A 13,582-nucleotide genomic window follows, 5' to 3' on the forward strand; every position below is an offset into this window, starting at 1 on the left:
AACCGTCCCCACTACCTCTAGTTTATTCCCCTGTGAAGTTATCGACTCCACCACCTACTCCACTCTCACCACCACCGTTACTACAGACATCAGTACAGACGCCCTCAAATCAGTCTCCCGTGCAGTCATCTGCTTCACCTCCACCAGTAGCTCAGCTCCCCGTGTTTCCAGTAGCTCAGCTCGCACCTGAACCATTGGCCCAGTCCCCAATAGCAGTACAGTCTTCTGGTCAGCTTAACATTCAGCCAGGGGTCCCAATACCCTCTGGCTCTACATCAGCCCCTGCTGGAAGCTCGGAGGAGTCCATCCAGCACTCCGCGGCTCCCGCGCCGCCACCCGCCTCGTCCGCTGGAGGGTCCGAGGGGCCCGTTCAGCCTCCCGTCTCCGCTGGAGGGTCCGAGGGGCCCGTTCAGCCTCCTGTCGCTCCACCAGCGTCATCATCCTCGCCAGCTGCAGCCTCAGAGTCTTCATCCTCGCCAGCTGCAGCCTCAGAGTCTTCATCCTCGTCTGGTCCGGCCTCCTCCGAGTCTTCATTCCCGTCTGGTCCTGCCTCGACTGGTCCTGTGCCCACCGAGCCTCGGCCAGTACGCCTGACACTTGAGAGCCGCCGCCGCTTTCCATGCGGCCGGCCTCCTGAACAGCTCCATCTCCTTCGCCGCCGCCGCTGCCTTCTGCGCGGCCGGCCCCCTGAACTGCTCCGTCGTCTCCTTCGCCGCCACCGCTGCCTTCCGCGCGGCCGGCCCCCTGAACTGTTTCCCCGCCGCCGTTGCCGTCCGCATGGTCGGCCCCCTGAACTGCCCGGTGTTTGCTGTGCTCTGCTTTTGTTTTCTGTTCCGAGCCCTCCGTCCTGGACCCCCGCCGCCCGCCCTGGGTTGTTTTCTGTTTGGTTTTGTTTTTCTGGTTTTGGGCTGTCTGGAGCCAGCCCTTACTAGGGGGGGTACTGTCACGGTCCTGGGTCTCCTGACCCAGCATTTTTAGTTCCTTGTGATGTTTGTATTATTGTACTTGTGTGAGTTATTCTATGGTTTCTAGTTTCGATCCCTTGCCCTTCATGTTTCTCTGTGTCCCCTCTGTTCTGTGTAAGTCTGTGTCTGCATGTTTGAGTTCCCCTCTGTGTCTCTCGGTTCTTAGAGTCCTCTGCCTTATGGTTTATGTCTCTGTGTTTCTTAGTTGCTGTCTCCACTGTGTCAAGTTTGCGTCTCTGTGTGATACTTCCTGTTTTACCTTGAAGGTCCGTGTCTTATGTGAATGTGTCCTGCTTTGCTTGTCTCGTCAGTCCTGATTTCTCCCAGCTGTGCCCTCCTTCTGTGTCTCATTCCCCTCGTTACTTCCCAGTGTATTTTAACCCTGTGTTTCTCTGAGTCAGTGTCGCGTCGTCCCTCATGCTGTGTGGATCTCCCTGTGTCTCTCTGTGGGTTTAGTTTGTGAGTTTCCAGTTTAGTTTGCTTTGTTTGACTTTCTCCTGCCAGCGAATAAAGCTGAGTTCTTTGTGTTTAAACTTTGTGCCTGAGTGCCTGCCTTTTGGGTCCAACTCCTGCCTGCCGCACAGCGATTCATGACAGTTAGTGTAGAGGGAGAAGAGTAGTGGTGAGAGGACACATCCTTGAGGGGCACCAATACTGAGGGACCGAGTTTCAGAGGTGATCTCCCCCAGCCTCACTTGTTGCTTTCTATCTGTCAGGAAGCTGGTGATCCACTGACAGGTAGCTGGTGACATGCTGAGCTGGGAGAGTTTGGAGGAGAGAAGTTCAGGCACGATGGTGTTAAAAGCCGAACTAAAGTCCACAAACAGGACCCTGGCATAAGTTCCCGGGCGGTCGAGGTGTTGCAGGATGTAATGCAATGAAAGTAATGAGAAAGTGGCCAGGGTGTAACTATTGCAGTGTTTACAGTGTGTTAGATGGAGGAGTTGTACAGGGAGATGGCCACAGGCAGGAATGATTTCCTGTGTCGTTCTGTGGTGCTTTTTGGTAATCTCAGTCTCTCACTGAATGTGCTCCTGTGACTAGCCAGTGCGTCATGGAGTGGGTGGGAGGTATTATCCAACATTGTCTTTTTCTTGGACAACATCTGCCTGTCAGACACCACCTTAATGGAGTCCAGCTCCATCCCCACAACTTTATCGGCCTTGTGGATCAGTTAATTTAGTCTGTTGGCATCTCTGACCCTCAACCAGCTGCCCCAGCATGCAACAGCATAGAGGATAGCACGGCCCACAACAGAGATAAAACATCTTTTCACTTCACTTCTGGCCAGAGTTGAGCCGAGAGATCTCAGCCTCTATGACACTGCCTGATGGTCACGTGTTAAAGTCTGTATGCCTTACACAAAAATAGACATCATTTCACTGAGCATGATGTTTGGATCCCACTCACAGCACAGAATTTGTTTATGAGCGAGAGCAGAAGTAGAGTTAGCTACTCGGTGTGCCTTAATAGTCAAATTTATTAAAATGACTCAAATGTAGGAAGCAGAAACTTTATCCTGGTAATCCAACAGTCCTGCATCATATCACCAAGCACATGATGAATCTGTCTCTGTCTCTCTTTCTCATAATGTAAATGACATCTTTCATAACTGGAATATAAAAATCCCTCACATCAGTGGATCATTCATTCAGAGGGAAAGTCAGACTTTTATTTTAATATTCAAATCCTGACCAGGACAAAAAGAGCTCTCTATACTGTGTTTCAATATTTACCTGAGAGCTGTCTTCATGAACACGTCGGATAGAGAAGAAATTATCACATGTAAGTTTAAAAACTGTAATATCATTTCATGATTGTGATACAGAGGTGATGTGTAGAGAATATTTAAAATAATTTGTGATGTGTTACAAAAAAGAAACTTTTATCTTGCACAACTTTTACTGAAAAGACTTGTGAGCTTAAAATAACAAGAACTTCCAAGATGAGTAACATTAATGGTTTCATTACCTTCTCCATGAGCTGCTGAATTATTAAAAATGAATTCATTTCTGTTCTGGTTCATAATGTTCACACTATTTTTCTTTATCTAGCTTTCTGTTTAATCCATCTTTTCTTTCCTGACGTAAAGTGTGCATCGAAGAAGTTCTGTTCAAATCTTTGTTTCCTTGAGTAATAAAACATCACTTTCATCTGTCAGATCAAAGATGCAGTGGAGTCTGTATCTGCTTATTCTGATGGGTAAGTGGATTGTTTAGTCAAATATACGGTTTTTAATTTAAATAAAATGACTGTAGATTACTACTTAATTACTACTGATTACTACTTGACATGTTTTTTTTTTAAATTTCTGTTTTAAAAAAAATCTTATATAATACCTCTGCAGGCACTTTGTTTTATACCTTATATGTATGTGTGTATTTGTACTTATTTGACTGTTACTCTCAGTTCTGCATAAGATTTCCAATGTACCTGGACCTATTGTATGTATGAAAGGGGCAAATAAAGGACTTTAGCTTAGATTCACTCAGTCTTCTCATATGTGCACAATCACTGCAGTCAGTCTCATTTATGTGACAGTTTCAACCTTATGTTTGATTTGCTAATGTGACTTTTTTGTTTATCATATTTCTGTATTTCAGGTCAGTGTTGCTTCTTTACATGCTGCCTGTATGAGTACCACTTTATTGCAGAAAACAAGAGCTGGTATGAAGCACAGAGATACTGCAGAGAGAAATATACAGACCTGGCCAAAGTGTTTGACATGACAGACATGAGCAGACTCCGTAACTCCGCACAGAATCAAGGAGAAGCCTGGATTGGACTGAACAACACAGGTGGAAACAGGATGTGGCATTGGTCTCTGCCAGGAGTGGAATACATTCATAATAACAGCAGCTGGAATCTGAATGGAAGAACTTCTACTGATAAAGAACCGCCTGGGAACTGTGGGAGGAAAAGATACGATAATGGAGATAAAAAGCTGGTAGATGTTTCATGTGACATTACTATGTGGTTCATCTGCTATGATGGTGAGGAGATGTACATAATATTAAATAATATTATAAAATCATGATATAAAAATATAATTGAATCACATAATTGTAAATTGAGAAAAAAGACAAACAAATTATTGGGGGATGTCTTTGTGTGTTTTTCTGTTTGTTTCACAGAAAAGAAGAAAGACAATAAAAAATTTTATTTGATTGAGGAGAAGAAGAACTGGACACAGGCTCAGAGCTACTGCAGATCAATTTACACTGACTTGGCCAGTGGACTCGATCAGGTAGATGGAGAAGAAATGAAGGCTCTGTTTAACAACTATACCTTTGGCGCATGGGTCGGTCTGTTCAGAGACAGCTGGAGGTGGTCAGATGGAAGTAATTCCTCTTTCAGATACTGGGATATGGAGTTATTCAATGATGAACAAAGCAACAAGAAATGTGCTATGACTCTGTTAAACAGATCAGGAAAATGGAGCTCTGATGAATGTGACAAAGAAAAACCCTTCTTCTGTTATGATGGTGAGTTTTTATCAACATGTGTCTGACTGGTTTCTCTAAAGGGAGGATCACTGGAATCACTGACAAGATCCAGCTGAACATGTTGTATAGTTTTCCTCCTCCTACATCTGCATGTTTGCTGAATTAATCTCATAAACATGAACACACTTAGTTGACAGTCAGATGACTTTAAATATCTGTGGGATAACTTTGAGCTACTGGTAGGTTCAACCAACGTTTTAAAGTCTCTGTTGTCTGTAAATATGGAGAGAAGTTGTTTTGGATTCCTAATAGTTTAAAAACACATAAATATTTCAGGATGTTGTCGACCTGTCTGCACAAAGTTCATTATTGTTATTATACTGGTTTCTACTGAGGGCAGAGTAACACACACGCTTTTTCTAGGTTTTTTTTTTTTTAATTGGAACAAAATAAACAGCACAGAGAGTTTCTCATGTTTACAGCTCACTAGATTCAACTGAATGTGTTGTTTTTTCTTTATGGCAGATAAACTGATCCTGATCAAAGAAAACAAGACCTGGGAGGAGGCCTTGGATTACTGCAGAGAGTCTCACAGGGGACTGGTCTCCATCACTAACCTTCAAGAGCAGGGATGGGTCCAAGACAAAGCCAAGAATGCCTCGAGTCCTTTTGTCTGGCTCGGCCTGCGCTACTCCTGCACTCTGGATCTGTGGTTCTGGGTCAATGACAAGCTGGTCTGCTATGAGAAGTGGAGCAGAGAGGGAAAGACTGAGGATTGTGGCAGGGCTGTGGGCATGCAGAGTGGAGGACAGTATGAGTGGGTCAGTCAGAGAGACAATGAGACATATAATTTTGTTTGTTTTAAATAAGATTTCTGATGTGTGTCACTGGCTCTTTTTTTTTTTTACTGGCAAAAGTTCAACTAATAGAAAAACAACAAACAAAAAAAACAAACAAACATTGTTGTAACCAGCAAAAAATTGGCAATATCTGATATTCACTAAAGTAAATATAGTTTCCTTTTGACTGCCTGATTCAGTGATATCATATTTACTTACTTTCTTTATTATTGCTTCATTACTCCATTGTTGCACTTTTGTTGTTGGATGTCAGAAACGATGTTAGTTTTGGTTTTCATATTTGCTGTTTATTTTTTATCTTTGCAATATTTTTGTCTTTGTGCACTTACACTTATAAACTGGTCTTAATGATAATATTTCTAAATATTAAAATCTAATCCAACAAACCAGAGCATTTATTGTTAGATTTGTATTGTTGATTGTCATATATGCTTAGAGTTTTATAATTAGTTTAGATTGGTAGAGGTTTGATCCTTAATAGTCTGCAAACTTTGTGTGCATTCCAGAGCACTCTGGGAGCATGGGAGAGGTCGTACCTTGTCTTATTGTTTTACGGTAGGATAAATGTAGCTATATCTGTTTTAGTCTAAGTGCCTTTTGTTTAAATGAACTGCTGGACTTCCAGACCAGCAGGGTTAGGGAAGTCTTTATGGGGTCACACACACACACACACACACACGCACACACACACAGGCAAGGTACTCTTTGTTTGTATGTAGACGTCATATGTTAATGAACCTATGCATATTCATGTAACCTCAATAAAAGAGCAGTGTTACGGGGGAGCGGGCGAGAACAACTGGGGTCAAGCGAAGGAACGGCGTTTGTCCGGTTCTCTCCTGTGCACGAGAAACATGAAGAACTTTGCCTACTCGTGTCTTGCTTTGCTGTGTAATTAAATTGTCCTTAACGTTCCAGCGAATAGGTTTATGCTACAAACCTATCATTTATATTGTAAACTGTCACAAAAACCATGTAACTACTTTTTGTCATAATGATCTCCTGTTTAAAGTGACATGCTGCAAACCGATGATCTGTCTGTCATTATAAATAAATACTCAGTTGCAAGTGTAACAGTCTACACTCCTTACAAGAGTTCTTGGTACATTTATTTATACAGGAAATTCTTTATAGTTCGACCCTAATGAAAAAAAAGTCATATTCTCAAAAACTGCTTCATTGACCTGAGAACTCTTGGCATTATCCAAGTGATCAGTCTCCAACTTGCAATTAAAAATGTCCTTACAGTCCAAGATAGGGCAGAAGAGACCCACTCATCTGTGCCTGATGAAATTTGAATGATTTCCTTTGTGTACATCATGAGGAAATTTGAAGCCTAAACCTCTGAGTGTCACATGTCAAGCATTATCATCATGCACTTAGATCAGCGGTTCCCAAACTTTTTTTTTTTTGCTGGGCCCCCCTTTGTTTTACAAGAAAAATGTTCGCGCGCACAAACACATCCTCCAACCACACACACACATATTTTGCTCCATTGCGGTTTTTTTCACACCTCAAACATTTAGTAAACAATTAAGCAAATACAAGTAATCTGCAATAAATTACAGGTAGTAATAAAATAAACTACTAACTCTTTTACGCACCTACACGGGTATTTTTGAAAAACGCAGCTGTTTCGTCCACACGTAAACCGTGTTTCGAATCACCGAAAACTGAGATTTTTGAAACTCTTTTTTTGCGTTTACGTGTGGACGAGTGTTGAGTATTGCAGCATCGACAGCGATCAACTCGAAGGAAAATGACGGAGGCAAAAATGTCCTTAATATTTTGGGAACTTTATTCCTCATCAACACGCGGCAAAACTTTTCTCATGGGTGCCATTTTCGTTGTGGTCTACTTTTTTTTTTTAGGGGCGTGATGACGCAGCATCCGTGCTCTTACAATGAAACAGTGCCTCCTTGTGGTGACAACTAAAATACTGTCTCTGTTAAACCACAGTAACCATAATGCAGTTAAACACTGTACAACATGAGTACACACAATGAATATCTTAACACCCCCTCTTGTACTCAGGTTGCTGGAATCTAAAGAAAAGTTGTACAATAAACGATAAACAGTTGTACAATCTCAACCACACTTCCTTTTTTCTTTTTCTCTCTTTTTTCTTTTAAGCACCAAACATAACGTTAGCAAACTTAGCAAGTTTTAGCTTAGAAACAGGTTTGGTCATAACATCTGCAACCATTTATTCAGTGGTGCAATATAACAGACACATTTTCTCTTCATTTACAATGTTCCTTACAAAATGATATTTAATGTCCAGGGTGTTTTCCCTGTTCGCTTATTAAAGCATCTGTTCCGTGTTACAGCAGCAGTTTGAATGGCATAGTTCCATAGGCATTTTGTTACACACTGAAGGACGACAGGGTTCATTCAGGTGCACATGAAGATTTATTGCGCTGAAACACAGCAAAACAATTCAGTGTTACTGGCGGCTTCCATTGTAATAACTGGCCTGCGTTACTTTTGTAGCATTACGTGTAATAAGATAAGATAACCTTTATTAGTCCCACACGTGGGAAATTTGTTTTGTCACAGCAGGAAGTGGACAGTGCAAAAGTTATGACGCAAAAATTAGAATACAATAAGAATAAATACAGTACACAACTGTACAGAATAGAATAAAATAATATACTATATACAGTAGAATAAAATAGAATAAAAATATACAATAAGATAAAAATAGAATACGAATGCTATATACAACTGAGTAAAAATACAACGATGCCAGAAAAGATTATTGCACTTAGTGTTATTGCACATGTGTGGATGTGTGTGTTTGTTCAGTTAAAGTCTTTGTTGTGGAGTCTGACAGCAGTGGGGAGGAAAGACCTGCGAAATCTCTCCGTCCCACACCGTGGGTGCCGCAGTCTCCCACTGGCCATGTATTAATCAGCCCTTAACACACAGAGAAAATGACCAGTAAACAATAGACAACATAACATGTACTGGCTGGTCCATTTCCCATAACTTTAACTGAAACCAGCTAACAGTTTCCTTTCACCTTACTGATGGAACAACACGGTTACAGAGATTAATGCAGGAGGCTAACATGACTTAGCTAGCGCACAAATGTTATTAGCATTACCCACAGATAACGTGAAACAACTCCCTTATTCGTTACTGGCGGCTTCCATTGTAATAACTGGCCTGCGTTACTTTTGTGAAGGATTATTTTGCCAGTTACCTGTTTGGCTGAGCCGCCACTGCCATCTACTGGCGAAACTAAATATCGCCCTAACATCACATCAGGTGGGAGCAAATGAGCTTTTCACTCTGTGTTATGATGCAAACTATTGTCACAACAAATAGCAAAAAAAGATGATGGGGGGTGGGCACGAACACATAAGGAACACATCTGAGACTTGTTCTTAATGCTCAAAATACTCAGGGCGCCACAATTTCGGTAGCTGACTCTCAATTAGCATGCACTTGCCCATCTCGAAAAGAGTACGCCACCCCCTCTCGGCTGTACCGTTCTGATGGGGTGAGTACGGGGCTGATATCTCATGCTTAATGCCATTTTTCCTTAACAGGGTTTGGAAATCTCTGCATGTGAACTCTGTCCCATTGTCTGATCTAATGCATTTTACATTGCCATATGGTGCAACAGCCGCTAGAAATTTCTCTGTTGCCTGCACTGTATCAGTTTTCGTCTTCAGGAAATATACAAACACTGAGTTTGAATAATTATCAGTGAATGACTGGACATATTTGTACCCATCAATAGATTCAGTGGCTATCGGACCTGCTAAATCTGTGTGTACCATTTGTAAAGGAGCCTTTGCTCTTGTATTAGGATCTCTGTTTCGGGTTTGTGCAAACTTTCCCTGGATACACACTTCACATTCCTTTTCAGGTCTATCGGTTCTCCCCTTAATCTGCATACCGTTAACCACACCTTGCAATCTTGCTACATCTTCATAGTTGCAATGACCTAATATCTCATGCCATGCCTGTATGTTGTGACAGGTGTTACACTTATCATTACCCTCAACTTCAGTCTGCAAATAGTACAACTTGCCATACACATGAATGTTAAAGTTAGTACCGTCTTTGTGGGTCAACATGTCCTGCCCTTGTTTAAAGGTGACTGTTGCTCCTAATGCAATAGCTGACTTTACAGAGAATATGTTCTGGGGGTATGATGGAATAAACAGCGCATCTTTCAGCGTTGCTTTGCGTCGCTGGCCTGTACTGTCAATCAGGAACACCTCTGCGTCCCCCCTCTGTTGGGCGACGCTTCTGCACTGGGTACCGTCTGCCAGTTCTACGCTGTGTGACTCCGGTCTGAACGCGTCGTCGAAGCTCTTGAACTTGGCGATGCTGTTAATGATGTGTGAGGTAGCCCCAGTGTCCACCAACAGGCCTTTCTCCTCAATGCTGTATGCTGACTGCTGGACTTTGATGTCTACGCCCTTAATCCTGAAGGCATAATCTGGCGTTTCTGCTTTGGATCCGTTGCCGCTCTCATCTGCGACCTTCCGCGCGCCATCTTGTTTGTCTTTATGTCTACATGTGGTATCACTGTGTGTGCTGCTTTTGCAATGACTGCACCACGTCCTCCATCTGCACACTTGCTCGGTGGCCTTTTAGTCCACACTTGAAACACACAATGTCCACATCGCTCTTGTATCTGCATTGTGCGCTGGATCTCGTGTGCTCACGCCCGGTGCTTCCTCCTGTTTTCATTACGTTGTCGCTACACCCCGAAGCGCTTGACTTTTCAGTGTCTTCGAAACTCCGTAGCTTTGTTTTGAACTCGGCAAATGTCATATCGTCTTTATCGTGAGTAACGTGTATTGCAAATGGCTTAAAACTTTCAGGTAGTCCTTTTAAAACCATAGCAATCAATAATCCATCACCTAAAGTCTCACCCGCATTGCGCAGTGCTGTAATGGCGGCCTCTGCTCTAATGACATAGTCTGTGACAGTCTCTTCCCTCTTTTTCTGAAGTGATGGTGTACAGGTTGATGATTCGGGGCTTCCCCTTCTCAGCGTAGTAGTCCCTTAATATTTCTAATGCTCTTCTCCCATTATCAGGGGCATCTCTCATAATCAGTGAGAGGCTTTTATCGTCCAAAAATTGGATTAACTCGGCGTAAGCGTCAGCGTTCTTCTTACCGTCTGCTGCTACTTCAGCCTCACTGTTCGGTTCCTTCAGAACAGTGGCTTTTAATCCCAACAAGTGCAAATATCCAAGCACCTTAGTTTCCCAAAGTTCATATCTGGTCTCATCTCCGTCAAACATGAGTCGAGGCAGCCTGCTTGCTCCGCGTTGATCCATGTTGCTATTTAGCCGTTAGCCCGCTATCCGTTGTGGCTCCGGATCTTCATGAGAAAAAACTCTTCTTCGAGTCGGCCCTGGGCCCATAAACTGTTGAGTATTGCAGCATCGACAGCGATCAACTCGAAGGAAAATGACGACGGAGGCAAAAATGTCCTTAATATTTTGGGAACTTTATTCCTCATCAACACGCGGCAAAACTTTTCTCATGGGTGCCATTTTCGTTGTGGTCTACTTTTTTTTTTTTTTAGGGGCGTGATGACGCAGCATCCGTGCTCTTACAATGAAACAGTGCCTCCTTGTGGTGGCAACTAAAATACTGTCTCTGTTAAACCACAGTAACCATAATGCAGTTAAACACTGTACAACATGAGTACACACAATGAATATCTTAATAACGAGTATTGTGATATTTTGATACCATGGTAGCATTTACAGGATATTGTTTTATTGTGATATTATACAGAAAAGAGTTACTCAATAAGGCCCATTTAATAGTTGTTTTTCTCTTTCTCTCTGACCCAAGAATTGATGTGTAAGACTCACAGGCTGGTACCCCAAGGTCGAAAACACCACAGAGACGAGACCACTTCCTTACTCCCATCCTCCCTTTTTCTTTATCTCTTAGAAAAAGGCTCGTTAAAGGCCAGGTGGTTTGTTTCAGAATTCACTAATGAAAGAACTCTGTATTCTATGTCTAGGAGTGTATTTTGCTGGGATGATCATAAATTGTAGCTGAACTGATAAACTACACACAGGATACTTCTTTGCTCACAAGGCAGGAAGACGTTTCCTTATTTGGTCTGTACCGGAACTTGCTGACACACGAACCTTTTTTTCTCTATATAAGCTGTTGTATACTTAATAAACCTTTGAGTCGATTGGGAAGGCAACCTAAAGCAGTCTCTGTTTTCTTGTTCTCCCAAGCTGCTCCCGAGCTCGTACTAACACGCTGAATGGCATACCTGAGTGTTACTTTAAATAATTAGGAATCTTAGAAGGAAAGGACAGAACTCTGCTTATCGCTCGTGCCTTGGAGGGAAAACCGGGATGGACATTTTTTCCTTCAATTAGGAACACAGAGTTTATCACGCAACGTCCAAGGTATGTGCCTTTTTTCACGTCACGCTGTGCGCCACGTTGTTTACATGAGATGAATTGCAGAATGGCAGATAGAGACAAAATACTGTTACTATGACTATTTGCAGGTTTTACACACTTACACACACACGCAGTTACTGTCCCTCCATTTAGAAAGGCAGAGGTGTCACGGTGTGATTATTTTACGTGCAGTTGTTTATTTCCTGTGTAATAATATTCAACATTGCTTCGTCTCTTGCTCTTGACGAAGGCAGTCGCACTTTTCTCCTCTCCTCCTCCTCCTCCTCTCCCTTAGCTTCCCTGCTTAGCCTCTTATCTCCTTGTCTAGTCTCGTGTTTTTTGTATTACTTTTCCCTGGAACACTGTATCACAGTCCTCTAAAACCTAAATGAGGAATTATGGATTTGATCAACTGGTCCCTAAATGTAATCCACATGTAAAAGGAACAGTTACATTTCTTCTAAATGCACTTTCAGCTACAGTTTATTTGCAGCTATACAAAGAGAAAAATACATGAAACCTCATCATGATACCATCATAAATAAGACCATATAAACATAGTTTTCATTTTAAGCTTTTGTGAGAGATACACATATTGACGGGGTCGGGTTATGTTAAAAAGTATAAATTGTTATACTTTGTTCATTGGTTCAAAGGTACCCCACACATCTTTTTTGTTTGCTTGTTTGTTCTGGTGTATTTTTCATTTGAACTGTTATTCTGCCAGAGTACTCATATTTACAAGATGGCATTGAACGCCCCATTGGTGTGTCAGGAAAACTTTTTTGTACATATGTTCCTTGAAAGGGATTGGAGTCGTTTCTTTTTCCACCGCAGCCAAGGGCTAGGAGTTGGAGAGAAGCTGCTGTAAGTTTTTGTCATGGATCTGCTTGTGAAATAAAGCATATGCAGTGAGAAAGCAACTCCCGGAGTCATCCCTGCCTTAAAGCTGCAACACTTTGCTGTAATGATATCTGTTTTTATTTGGCTTTCATTGGTATTTGATGAAAGATTTTTAATTTTGTGATTATGCTTAGTTGTAGCTTCATTTAAAGGAAGAAGAGGTTGTGAATTGGAGCCAACACAGGAAGAGAGATTGAAGCCATATGTGTAAGAGGAATGCGGTGACATCCGGTTTTAAACAGACAGACTGGCGCTCTCCCTCTCTTTCTCTCCTTTTATGGGAATGTCTGCATTTCTACACATACCAAGTTATCTCCTGTTTCAGCTGACAAGCGAACAGTTTCTCCTTTTAAGGAAAATTATCAGTTCCATACATGCCACTCCTACTGCTGTGGAAACTTGCTTTAAGTATAAATAAAGGACATTTTGGATGCCCTGGGCGGTCTTTCCTCTCTGTCACATCTGTCCTGCACACGTTGCTGCAGGATGGATCGGGCGATGAGGGGGGGGATCGTCCATGTGTGCACATGTAAAAGATATCTTGAGTCTGAGTTCCTTTGCCTTCTACAATTTCTCCTCACAGTATTCATTGTTAGTTTTGAACTACGAAGTTGGATTTTGGTATTGTTATATGATTATAGCTGCATTTGGTAGTAGTGTTGATTTTTTACCTTTTGTTTCTACCATTTTTCATGGATCAGTCTCCTCTCCAAAGTCCTTTTGTTTTTATCACATTTTACTTTCTGCGTTAGACGTTTCCCTTTTTAGATTTTCTCTCTTTCATTTTATTAGCTATGTGTCCTTTGTGCTTTGTCTTTAGAATTGCATCCTCCCTCATTACCTTCAATTATTTTCAACTTTTATTTTTTCCAAGGTGTTTCTACTCACCCTGATTAGAGAAAGCATTCTTTTTGTTATCCCGCCTTGTTTGTTACCAGCCTGTTTTGGAAAGGCACTATTAATGTGGAAAGGTATATACAGGTTTTAGAGCATGAAGGA

The 13,582-nt window shown here is 42.0% G+C and overlaps 1 protein-coding gene across 3 annotated transcripts; it reads left to right on the top strand.

Annotated features, from left to right (window-relative positions):
* Positions 1-942: 942 nt before the first annotated feature.
* LOC309703970 (C-type mannose receptor 2-like) lies at positions 943-6,366 on the top strand. Of its 3 annotated transcripts, none has more exons than XM_082528912.1 (5): positions 943-1,424; positions 3,127-3,167; positions 3,569-3,958; positions 4,100-4,450; positions 4,937-6,366. In XM_082528912.1, exons 1-5 carry the CDS (start codon positions 1,249-1,251, stop codon positions 5,278-5,280), a joined length of 1,302 nt encoding a protein of 433 aa, XP_082385038.1. In that variant the 5' UTR covers positions 943-1,248; the 3' UTR covers positions 5,281-6,366. The 3 variants fall into 3 exon arrangements, with proteins under 3 accessions (XP_082385038.1, XP_082385039.1, XP_082385040.1); XM_082528913.1 differs by lacking the exon at positions 943-1,424 and adding an exon at positions 2,711-2,750 and having other exon boundaries at positions 3,058-3,167; XM_082528914.1 differs by lacking the exon at positions 943-1,424 and adding an exon at positions 2,711-2,750.
* The last annotated feature ends 7,216 nt before the right edge of the window (positions 6,367-13,582 follow it).

Source organism: Aulonocara stuartgranti (assembly GCF_965226115.1).
Source record: "Aulonocara stuartgranti genome assembly, chromosome: 3".
Classification (NCBI taxonomy): Eukaryota; Metazoa; Chordata; class Actinopteri; order Cichliformes; family Cichlidae; genus Aulonocara; species Aulonocara stuartgranti.

Bases quoted from the DNA above. Each gene is read 5' to 3' on its own strand.
- LOC309703970 (XM_082528912.1), top strand. From the start codon at position 1,249: ATGTGTCCTGCTTTGCTTGTCTCGTCAGTCCTGATTTCTCCCAGCTGT. The intron at 1,425-3,126 runs GTGAGTTTCCAG...TTCATCTGTCAG, and splicing joins TCTCTCTGTGGGTTTAGTTT to ATCAAAGATGCAGTGGAGTC. The intron at 4,451-4,936 runs GTGAGTTTTTAT...TCTTTATGGCAG, and splicing joins ACCCTTCTTCTGTTATGATG to ATAAACTGATCCTGATCAAA.